The 12366-nt window shown below is 40.3% G+C and overlaps 1 protein-coding gene across 1 annotated transcript; it reads left to right on the plus strand.

Moving 5' to 3' along the window:
• Positions 1–7776: 7776 nt before the first annotated feature.
• LOC110680829 (serine/threonine-protein phosphatase 2A 56 kDa regulatory subunit epsilon isoform-like) lies at positions 7777–8720 on the plus strand (the record flags this gene model as incomplete). Its single annotated transcript, XM_021856619.1, is given in 3 exon segments — positions 7777–8051; positions 8054–8109; positions 8176–8720. Coding segments are annotated over 3 exon segments (565 nt in total), but the record flags the coding sequence as incomplete, so codon positions are not given.
• Positions 8721–12366: the final 3646 nt, after the last annotated feature.

Raw genomic sequence — 12366 nt, forward strand, 5'->3', positions numbered from 1 at the left:
AGGAATTCACATAATGTTGTCCGAAATGAAGATAAGTAAATCGCGGACACCGCCGTTTTTTTCTCTTTCATAATTTCTTACAAATATTTAAAACTTGAATGTTTGGCGCACATATATCTCATTGGCAATTTATCTTGCCTTTGTAAAATAATAATTTCGATATCATTCTACGAATTGGGAATATTTATGTTCTATAATATCTCGAATATGCTGCTAAATAGCTAATGTAGTGCTCCATAATTAACAATTGTAATGTTCTAACATTCTAATGAACAGTTGTAGTGCTTTTAAGTTACTGTTGTAGCGCTCAATAAAACATATCAATGCGCTTTATATGATACTTTTTAGTTTCGAAGTCACTATCTTGATCATTTTAGTCACTAAATTCACTTTGATTTTACTACCTGACCATTACCACCCCTGCTAGAATTAGGTAGGACTAAATTGGTGTGATTGGATCGCCCGTCTTGGTCATCGTCGCCGTCGTCGTGGTGGGTCTATTTATTTTATGAATCAAATCGGGCGGACCGTTCGATCCGATAACAGTGGCGCTCTTCTGTCGATGTGTGTAAGCCGTGACCATGCGCACTTTAGGTGAAGTCATTCCGACTTGAGTCAGAGAAAGAGTACCCAACTCTGAGGCGAGAGAGCGCCACGGAACGTTCTCCGAAGCGGGGGCGAAATAGCGGTGAATTCTTGCGGGTTACTGTTTTCCTTTCTGCTTTACGTTGGTATTTGCAACCCAAAAGATGTGGGTGGTGTGTTGGAACTCACTGTGTGCTGAAATAGAATTCGTGTAGGTATGCGGTATAGCAGATGTGGAGACTTTGAATACATAGAAACGTAGCGTAAGGAATGGCTGGTTGTCGTTGTCTATCGTCACGAGATGCTGTCAAAGCAGCAGAGCAATACAGCTTCACGAATTCTGAGATGGGTTTTGCTCGCCAGCAGACGTCTCTCACTATTGTTCAATTATTGGTAATTACGATTGATTGGATCAATTTTTATGTGACTGTTAAAAAGATCTTGGTGGAACGAATCGATTGCTTAATTTTAGCTGAGAGTTTGAGATACGTTTAATAAGGAGATTGATATGTATATGGTCCAAATATCGAAAATTATTCAAAAAATGCCTTGCACAGATCCACAGATATCATGAAGATTTATAAAATTATGAACAGGGTTTCTTACCAAGAAGTGTTCAAGCATATTTTTGACTATAGTCTATAGACTTTAGGTTCTTGCAGATTGTATTCGAATTGATCGTGAGCATCAAGCATGACTGAGCCTTTTCAAAGACTGATAAAGATTGTTTGTATTGTGAAATTCTAAGAATACTCGGGGAAATTATGCATTGTTGGCTGTTCTGTTCTCTTCCTCATGTGGAGTTTTTTATCGGCCAAGTCGTCTAAAATTTGGCAGTGATGGAATGACTATGTTGATGCCAAATACCTTCTAAGGATTAGCATTGAACAATTCATACACATCCTAAACAATCTATCTAAACTGTCTATTTTCGACCATCCCTGATTCTCTACTCACTTTTTTGGGTAATCTAAACATCTAAAAGTTGATCTCAGTGCCGGATCTGAACAGGAATGAACAAACAAATACATGAGTTTTTATCAAGGTTGAAACAGTCGACAGCTGCCCTGGCCTTGTCCTTGCAAGTGCTATACATAGAATGGGAAGGTGTGATTTATTGAACATCTACTTATGCAGAGAACTCTACGATCTCTCAGAAATGTAAGTCTTACACACTTAAATTATTTCACCGACCTCAGTAAAATTTTTCGCCGAGAACCCAACAGCTGAGAATTCGGTAATTTTAACGCCGAATCTCGATACTTATTTTACCGAGATTTTCGGCAATCCGAAATTTTTGCCGAGATCTCGGCGAACGTTACCGAGATTCGGTAAACGTTTACCGAGATCTCGGTAAAAGTTTTACCGAGAATCGTCAAATTATTACCGATATATCAGCTGTTGGGTTCTCGGCGAAACCGTTTAAGTGTGTAGAAAACAGTTCGAGAGACGCTGTGGCATGGATGTATGGATAGTATATAGCCAATGCGCTGGCTGAAGATAGGGACAAACTCACCGAGATTCTACGGAAAAGCTCTGCAATTCATCGTTCTTCTGGTAACCACCGCAGGCTCCATGGGTTGAATTCTGAGAGAATTGAGAGTATCTCTCATTCATCGCTCTCTGTAACAATCATAATCCGCAACACATCATGAGAGTCAGTTTATCGTCTACTGCTACACTGTCCATAACTGCATATTTGTAACTATCGACAAAAGTAGACATTGAGAAAATGGAATACCAAGTGTGTATTTTATGGCAGTATGGGAGAACACAAAAATTTCTAAAAAATTCCAGGAACTCAAAAGTGCTTATTTGAGGCTAATATATTGTACACCTTATATCGCATACTAGGTGAATAGTCAAAAATAATTCTAATAGAAATTTCATTGCTATTACATTACGAGGCTCATTTATAATCTCAAAGTGACTGTTATGCGATTATTATTACCAATGTGACAAAACAACTTGGTATTTTTTTTCGAATTTTCTAGAACAATCTCACAGATTTCTGTAAGTTGATCGAAAGTATTTATCATTTGATGACCCTCCATGGTATTAACTCCAATTTGTCAAAATGTCGAATGTGGACTGTTATGCAGTTATGGGCAGTACAGCTCTGATTTTATCGCGGGGATAACAGTGCATGATGAAACCCATCTAAGCAAGCTCCAAAACTGAAGGGCAGTATTTCTATAGAATGTTGCCAGTAAAGTAAAATACATACCACAATGGTGAATAAGTGAGGTCGCAGGTGGTCCAGTATTTGCCACCCCAATTTTCATTACAAAATCAAAGTTTCTGGTCAGTTCTTGTATTTTTCCTGCTAAACATGAATTGAAAGCTTTTTTAGAGTATTAACAGTGTTCAAAAATCAATCGATTGATTATAAAAACTATTTCTCCGCGCTTTCCGGTGGCGAAAACTGGTACACCTACCCTACCTACAAGAGGTATTTGGCATATATTTTCTGTGATTCTCCCAGAATCTCATTGAAATTTGATATAGGGGAAGCGGTGGCAAAATGAACAGGGGTGGTAAAATGAACACCGTGCCTTTTACCGAGAAAAAACAATTTCCAATAATTTTTCATCATGGACGGATGATTTAGAGCATAAATTGAAGTGTTCGAGTTTGATGCGGAGGTCAATTGGTCGGCGTTAAGTCAGAGTGGACCAAGTGACATTTTGAATATTTTGAGAAAAATAGGCATACATTTTAACACTACAGTTTTTTAATTCGGTAAAATTTTGGCTCAATATTTCCACATATCTTTGTGTTATTTATAAACAATATAGGGTGTAATGATAATCATGAAAGTGAAATGGAGGTAAGGAAATTTCGCATCTTATGAAAGAATAATCCATTTTTTCCAAGTTTTGTACTTAGTCCCCTCTGACATAACGCCGACCAATTGAAGTGAATACTAAGTGAATTGAAGTGAAAACTAAGATTTTAGAAAAACCACGTTCGAAAATACGAGCTGACGTAACTTTTAGCACGGAGGTTTTGAGGTTTTTCGGTGGGGTGAATATCGTTATGATATGATGTAAAAACTGATACCTTTAGATTTCTTTTGAACAAGTTACAATCATTTATGGATATATTTTCGGAAATGCAATGAAAATTTTCAAAAATATTTGTTTTGCTCACGTATTTTGCATGATGTTCATTTTACCACCAACAGCTAAAATGAACATTTGCTTCGTTTTTTTTTGCTAGCGATAAAAATATGTGAAAATTTAGCTACTTTAGTCTGAATTCGTGTCGCTACTGTAAATAACATCTCTATGTTTGATGTTGTGCGATAGAACTATTCAAATTCTTCGTTTTTCTATCAGAAACAATATGATTTCCTTACGGTGTTTATTTTACCACCCCTTCCCCTAGTCAATCTTCCTGGAAGAAGTCTCACAGGAGGCTTGGGAAGCTTCTTCCAGGAAGGTTGATTAGATGTTAGATTAGAGCTTTCCAAGCCTTATAGGAAGAAGCTTTTCAAGCCTCCTGGGTATAGTATTCAAAGCTCCTGATAGAAGCTTTTCAATTTTTCTACAAGAAGCTTTCACAGTTTCCTAGAAAATCTTGTCAAGGTCCCTGGGACAAGTTTTACGAGCATTTTGGAAGAATCTATCAAGTATAAACCATAACATTTTCTCACCGATGTCACCGGGTAAAAGACAAACAATCTCACCACAAGCTCGTCAAGGGTTCTCGCTAGATAACTACAAAGGTTTTATTCAAAACTCCGCTAGAGATCTCATTCATTAAAAACATTTTGTCCGCCGGAATGTACTAGGAGTCGAATCATACACCAAAGATTCTACAAGAAACCGAACAACAAGGAATCCACCTTGTATCTTGTCAGAAGTAAGTCAAGAAATGAGGAATCCGTAACAAAAAAAAAACGAAAAAACAAAAATAGAAGTGAATAAATACTTGATTTAGTTTACGTATACAAACAATAACTCATCAAGATTTATCGAGGATCTCATTAAAAAATGTACAACTCATTCCTATGACCTTCCTGAATGAAGAAGCTTTCTAAGCCTCCTGGAAATAGCTTTTAAAGTTCATTGAAAAAGCTTTCCAAGCTTCCTGGATGAAGCTTTCTAAGCATCCTGGTAGAATCTTTTCAAGCTTTCTGGAAGAAATTTTCCAAGCCGCCTGAAAGAAGCTACTCAAGCTTCCTGAAAGAAGCTTTCCAAGTTTCATGGAAGAAGCTTTGCAAGGTACCTGGAAGAAGCTTTCTGAACTCCCTGGATGAAGCGTTCCAAGCTTCCAGGATGAACTTGCTGGAAGAAGCTTTCCATACCTTCTAGAAGAAGCTCTCCAAATTTGCTGGATGAAATTTTTTAAACTTCCTGTAAGAAGTTTTCCAAGCTTCCAGGAAAAAGTTTTTCATGCTTCCTGGGAGAAGTTTTACAAGCTTCCAGGAAACTTCTTCATGCTTTCTAAGCTTCCTGAAAAAAATTTCTAAGCCTCCTGAAAAAGCTCTCCAACGCCTCCTGAAAAACTGGAAGAAGCTTTCCAAGCTTGCTGGCAGATGCTTCCTAAGAATCATTTAGAAATTTAACAAGTTCTTTACAAAACGCCCGGAAAAACCTTCCGAGAAAAACTTTCTGAAGCTTTTTGGACTAGCATTTTGAGAAGCTTCCGGAAAGAGCTTCACAAATTTATGTAAGGAGCATCACAAGCACCTGAGACAAGCTTCCCAAGCATTTGAAAGTAGCTTCCCAACCTACTGAGAGAGCTCCTCAAATGTCCAAGGTTCTGGGGAAGTTTTGCAGGTTTCATGGGGAAGCTTACAATAAACAAAAAAAAACATACGCTATCTTCTAATTAATACACAACATTTTAAAGAAGCAAGATAAATGATCTTCAAAATCATTTAGGATAATCTTCCGCAACTTCTGTCTGAAGCTTCCTATTCTTCTTGGAGAAGCTTTCCAAGCTTCTGGAGGAAACTTCTCATGCTTCTAGGAAAGGTTACAAAGCTTCTGGGAGGAAATTTCAAAGCTGGAAGTAACATTCTAAGCTTTTCGGAGAAACTTTTTAAGATTCTGGAAGAAATTTATTTTTGCAAGCTTTTGCAACAATCTCTCCAAGCTTCTAGGGCAAAATATCCACGCTTTTGAGAGAAGCTTCCCAAACAACTGGCAGAAGCCTTCAGCCTTTGAAGAAAAGCTCTCAAAGCTCCTGTGAGAAGCTTTCCAAGCATTGAAAAATTCCCCTTTATCAACAGGAATGCATCAAGGAAAGGAAAAGAGAGGATTCTACCAATAAAATATTAATCTTCAAAGCGGCAATTTTAAAATACAGTTATAAATATATGCACAATTTAATAATTTTCAATATTTTTCGCCCTACTTATTCTTAGCAAACGTCCTCACTGCGGCAGAGCCTGCTTCTCAACTTGGTGTTCAATGATCACTTCCACAGTTTAATAACTGAGAGCTTCTTTGACAAGTTGCCATTTTCGCATTCGTATATCATGTGGGCAGGTACAATGATACTCGATGCTCAGGGAAGTTAGGGAAGTTTCCATTACGAAAAGATCCTGGACCGACCGGGAATCAAACCCAGACACCTTCACCATGACTTTGCTTTGTACCCGCGGACTCTAACCATTCGGCTCCCTTGTACGTCAAAATTTTCCTAAGAATCTCATCATAAATGCTTGCATCATATCATACGAAACTTCACCAACAATTTTCCAAGGAATTCGTGAGTGATCCACTAAGGAGCTATGGATTTCAGTAGAACCTTCTGCCAAGCCTCCTCCAAGAATAACATGACGCATCCGTCGATTCCTAGATATCCACCAAGAATCTAGTTGTTATTTCTTTCATGAATTTTGCAAGCATGTTAAGGCCCATGCAGGGATGAGAAAAGTACTGGAGCAAACATTTACCGCCTCTACATTTACATCTTTCTACACGACCATCAACATCCAAAGCAAACCATGACGGTTCAAACAAAAAATGTCACGGCTCTTCAAAAATGTAATCTTCTTCTTCCTAACGTTTTTCAACCCCGAATGCGAAATGACTCGAGCACAGTGGTGACACGATTTTTGCGGTTTTCGGGGTTTTGCATTTTTGCTCGATAAGGCAGTATGAAATTGAACTTGTTTATATGTATCGTAACGGAATGATTATTGTCTTTCTGTTAGAGCTAATAGATTTCAAATTAGTTGAAAACACAAGCGAAATATTAGCGATTGAATGATTTAACACTTTTTCAATCATTCAGCTTGGAATGGCTGCCCGGAAATGGTCATAGTGGAGAGACAAAAACAGTCAAGCAGTGTGTGAACCGTTGGCAGCGCAACGCCTGATGGTATTGATGCTGCTGCTGCTTTTGTGTTTTGGTGGAATGGCAGAATCGATGAACTGTGATGAATTGTGGTCACAGTTCCCAAGACTGGGCCCATGCATCTTTTAGGAAAGTCTGTCAGAAAATCTGTTGTTTCACCTGAAAATCCGTCGGCAATTACAAGAAGAATCCTTTATTTAATTTCATAAGGAACTTGCCCAGTATACCATTTAGCTTATTGCTTAATCCATAAAAAAGCAAAATAATCTATGGAATGCACATACACTTGTTGATGCAACCATAATTTGGCCTTCATACTTACCCAATTACCATTCAAACCTACCAACAACGATGTAAAGAATCGTATGTTAAATACCTCGACAGTTTCACACCTCAAACCAGCAGGTGTGGAGCAGGATAGGTCAGACAGTGCATCGGACTGTCGTTCCTGTTTGCTGACCATGCGATCAATTGTCATCGGTGCAAAATGATAAGCGCTACATATTTAGCATATAAATTAATTCCGCCTTACCGTATTGTTCCTGCATTTGATGATGGTCCCTCGCTTTAACGGCCAGGGTTGACCCAATTTGCGCTGTCGAGCATTGTTCGTCATCGTAAAGCACCTGCCATCGTATCGCGTCGAATGTCATTCGATTTTCACACTTGACTAAGATATGCGGAATGAATCGGAAAATAACGCTAGGAAGACAAATCTAATTAAAATCTCATTTCTACTTCTAGTGAACAAGATTGGCTTTCATTGTCCTTCAAATGAGACCTTACAGCAGTTCTATCGATTCAACCAATTGATATCAAATGCTTTTTATATTGGTGATTAACGTTTTGCTCCTGTCCCTTTCTTTCCTTCCATAGCATAATCAACGGCTTTGCCCTGCCGCTGAAAGCGGAACACAAGCAGTTCCTGGTGAAGTGTTTGCTACCGCTACACAAGGTCAAGGTGTTATCGCTGTACCATGCTCAGCTCGCGTACTGCGTGGTGCAGTTCCTGGAAAAGGACGCCTCGCTGACGGAACCGGTGGTGCGCGGGCTGCTCAAGTTCTGGCCAAAGACCTGCTCCCAGAAGGAGGTGATGTTCCTCGGCGAAATCGAGGAAATCCTGGACGTGATCGAACCGCCACAGTTCATCAAATCCAGGAACCACTGTTCCGGCAAATCTCCAAGTGCGTCTCAAGTCCGCACTTTCAGGTACGTTTTCGATTTTTTTTTATATAAAATTATCAAATAAAATTCCTACAACCGTCACAATTTTAGGTCGCCGAACGAGCGCTTTACTTCTGGAACAATGAGTATGCGATGTCGCTGATCGAGGACAACAACGCCGTCATCATGCCGATTATGTTCCCGGCCTTGTACCGGATTAGCAAAGAGCACTGGAACCAGACGATCGTGGCCCTCGTCTACAACGTGCTGAAAACGTTTATGGAGATGAACTCCAAACTGTTCGACGAACTGACGGCCAGCTACAAGGCGGAGCGACAGAAGTGAGTATCGTTGTTCAGGTCGTTTGCGAGTAAAACCGGTTACGTGTTAAGGGATGAACGTGATTTAGGGTAGTAACTGTAAATATGAATAATTCACATCTAAAAAAAATCAAACGAAATTTTGCGTTATGATTGTTTGCAAATGATTATTTCTCCGACGTACAGTTCCCTATATGGTTAATTAAATTTGGTTAATCTTTGGAAGTACATGCTATCACAAAGTTTACTACACTGTACATAACAGGGGACTGATACGGCTGTCATCCTGCATACATGTCGGCGCTTCCTCACATCGTTTTGGTACTTCACGTTTTAGTACCCACTTTCTGGTTGGTTTGCCTTAAACTTGCTCCTGATTTTCGAGTATACGGCTTATACGCTGCTAGTGTTAGATCTGGCAATTAAACTTATCGCACTTTATTTGATGTTTTACGCATCAGCGAGGTATCATTGATGTCCCCTACCCATAAAAAATATATGTTTTTCTCTTTCAAAACAAGAACACTGGACGACATGTTGAATCAATGTTGGGTTGGTAAATATTGGCTCATGCCACCCCCTGGTACGTCAGGAGCTATGACATGCCAAAGGTTGTGCTTTAAGGAAGATTTATTTGAAGTCCATGAGCAAATACTATGTTATCATCTCTACTTCTTATGAAGCAACCATCATATTTTACCGGGTTGTAATTCAGCTAGAATGATTGTTACGTTCAATATTTTCACTTAAGTTTATATTATTTTATCATGAACTGTTGCCTAGAGTTTCCCCTGAAGCATGCCACAAAAAAAACTGAATGATACTCCAAAAAACCTTTAAAATTCGAGATGCAATTTAGGAAAAGCTCTCTAACTATGATTCTATGCTATGGTAAATTACGTGGTCGTGGCTATTCAAATGTATTTTGAGGTGATTATCACGGAGAGCCTAATCATAAAAGGCCAAACATAAAAGGCCGAAGACATTCTAGCTTACCACAAAGGGCCCAAATCACAGAAAGCCGAATTACAGAATGCCGAATCGCAAACGTCGAATCACAAATGAATCACAGGAGGCTGAATTATAGTTGAAAATTACAAACCCAAAGAATAAAGCCCTAATATGAAAACGTCGAATCCTTGTTAAATTCGGTCATGTCATTTGGGTTTATTCTACGCGTGGCGTGAGGTGAGAATTGTCGGTCTCGTAATAGTGAGGTGACAATTTCTCGTCTTGAGTGAAGTAAACTCGCCGTGAAAATCAAATGGAGAGTCTCTTCACTCGAGTCGGAGTATTGTTGACCTCGCTATAGGAGATCGACAATTTTCACCTTATGCCACTCGTAGAATAAGCCCAAGTAAACAGGAGGAAACAGGAGATCGAGGAACTGAGGCGGCACCTTTTGTGGTAGACTCATTTTGAGTTCCATGGTTGGATCATTGTTGGCATTCGCGATACCAACTGAAAATTCAACTCTGTCATTTTTTCATTTATTTAGTTAACATCTAAACAGATACACTGAATCAACAATTTCACGCCCAGTACCAACCGGATCCGAAGCGAACACCATCTGTACAGGGTTGCTGACCGGCATTCTTGCAACATACCCTGCCCATCGTATCCTTCCAGCTTTGGCGAGTTGAGCGAGATGGTCCAACGTACTCGGCCTTCGAAGACTCCAAGTGCTTGCATGTCCTCCTCGAGCATCGTCCACGTGCCATGCCCTGTAACAATTTTCCTTTTAGGTGTAGGATTCTGTCCAATGGAGGGCAACGCAAAAAAACGGACTGATTTGTTGTTGTATGCAATAGGCACGTGCGAGAAGAATGATACTGCATGTGCTGAGTTGTCTGCCGTCTTTACTTCTTCTATGACCGGAAATTTACGAAGTTCCAGTTCATCCGCTATTCTCGTTTAGTGAGCCTTCAATGAGACTACAGGTTGCGCCACTGTCAAGGAGTCCTCAAAGCTCATGGCCCAGCACGGATATTACTGCGTATGGGCGGTTGTCGTTGGTATTTGTATTGATTATTATGGAGTCCGCCTTATAGAAAGAAGGTATGTTGCTTAACAAGGTAACGCTGTGTTGTATGGGAGACCCCACATCCTTTACTGTGATTCTCCCAAGTCCGGTTTCCCGGAACCTGAGAGCCGTTCTGTGTATCTAGTTGCCTCCACCGTAAGATGCAAGCGTCACAGTTGCGCGTGGTGCAGCCTTTTTCCCGCAACTATAGCAGAACAGAAAGCGCTTTGGGTTGGGGCATCGTGGATAGGTGTGACCTGGGTTTTCGCATTGCCAGCATACTATTGCGATTACTAGATCTCTGTTGGTACTTTCTCTAACCGGCGCTTCCAAAGCATTGTCGGATGATCTTCCTCTCCAGTGAGTTTGGGCCCGTATGGTATTCACCTCTTCCACCGTGTTTGACAACATCTCATTGCGATACGCCATGTCCTGCTGCAGCGCTTCTCGCTCTATGATCTCCACCGCATCCAAGTATTCTTCGAAACCTTGATTGAGCTCGATCGTGTTCATTTGCGCTGTCCCAAATTGTTGCCTGTTCAGGGGTGCCCGATTTGGATTGTCCATTCTGTTGATCGTTGCCCGCTGAAATACTGCTGGTTCTGCCCGAGGTCCTAAAGATCTTGCCGCTGTCGTAGGTCGTCCGCGATAGGATCGTGAAACTTCGAAATCTTTGCAAACTGTGACAAAGCTCGCGAACCGCTGCCAGATCTGGACGCTGAGGCGATTGGTGAAAAATCCGAATTGAGGTGTGACTTGACAATGAAGAGTTTTCTCGGATTCGGATATTGCTGGATCCACGATTTCAAACGCCGCCACTAAGTCCCTGTAGAATGTTGTGAATGGTTCATTTGGTCCTTGGAATCGTTGGTATAGGTCCTGTTTCACGATCTCCGAATAGTTGGGAGGCAGAAATTCTTGTTTTACTTCTGTCTTGAAGATCTCCCAAGCTGTGAGGTCCAGATACGAGCGTGTGTACCATTGGAGCGCACGCCCTTTAAGGACATATAGGAAGGGAATCCCTGTCATGCAGTGAAAATGGCTTCCTCACATATACAAACGCATTTCTGAAAGTCCACATTATTTCTCAAAATATTTCACTTACCTACACTAAGTTCACTCCCAAATTGCTAACGAGACATCAGAACACTATTACCTTACGATTTCCGTAGTTTTAACACTAGTAGCTGATGGAAATTTCATGAACCGTGCTAATTTTCAACACGGACGTTTAACTTTGCTACAATTGTTTACACTTATCCGCCTGCGAACGAAGAACACTTTTCGCCTAATTTTACCACTTTCGCTAAACATAGAACCTCCTACACAGTTTACTTTCACTACTTGTTAATTAAAGAACAATTATTGGTGGATTTCTGATGAAAACAACTTAAAATTTCACCAAACCGTGCTAAAAACAATCACTTGATCACAACATTTCTTTTTTTTATTTTTCTAATTTTACGCCGGCTGCTCGCTTGCAGGGCTGTCAGATACGTTGATGGTTACGTACGACATCAAGCAATCATATTTAGTCGAAGGGGAAAAGACTCAAATTGAAGTAGCGATTCCTGGCAACAACGTCTTATCATTTATAATTTCACTATTACCAACAAATAGGAGAATATTTTTTGAGTACTACTACTTTTATACAGTTATTAGTGGATTCAAAGGAGTTTCACCTTAAGCAAGTGCTTGATTGAGCGTAGTAGGGTTTGCTCATCCATACCTTCGGTGACGGCAGCAGATGAAGACTTTGTTCTTGCTGGAAATCTCGTTGCCGTTGTTGCTCCCAATCCTCTTGCTGGCCTGGAAGTTGATTCTGCTGGGGCATCTGCTGTGCCTGTTGTGTCAAAAACTGATGCTTGCTGCTGATTCGGATGCTGCTGATGATGCTGTTGATCCTGTGGCCGTTGAGGTTGATGTTGGTAGCATCTGCTGATCACATGGATGCTGCTC

Source organism: Aedes aegypti, unplaced genomic scaffold, assembly GCF_002204515.2.
Source record: "Aedes aegypti strain LVP_AGWG unplaced genomic scaffold, AaegL5.0 Primary Assembly AGWG_AaegL5_hic_scaff_1903_PBJ_arrow, whole genome shotgun sequence".
NCBI classification, from domain to species: Eukaryota; Metazoa; Arthropoda; class Insecta; order Diptera; family Culicidae; genus Aedes; species Aedes aegypti.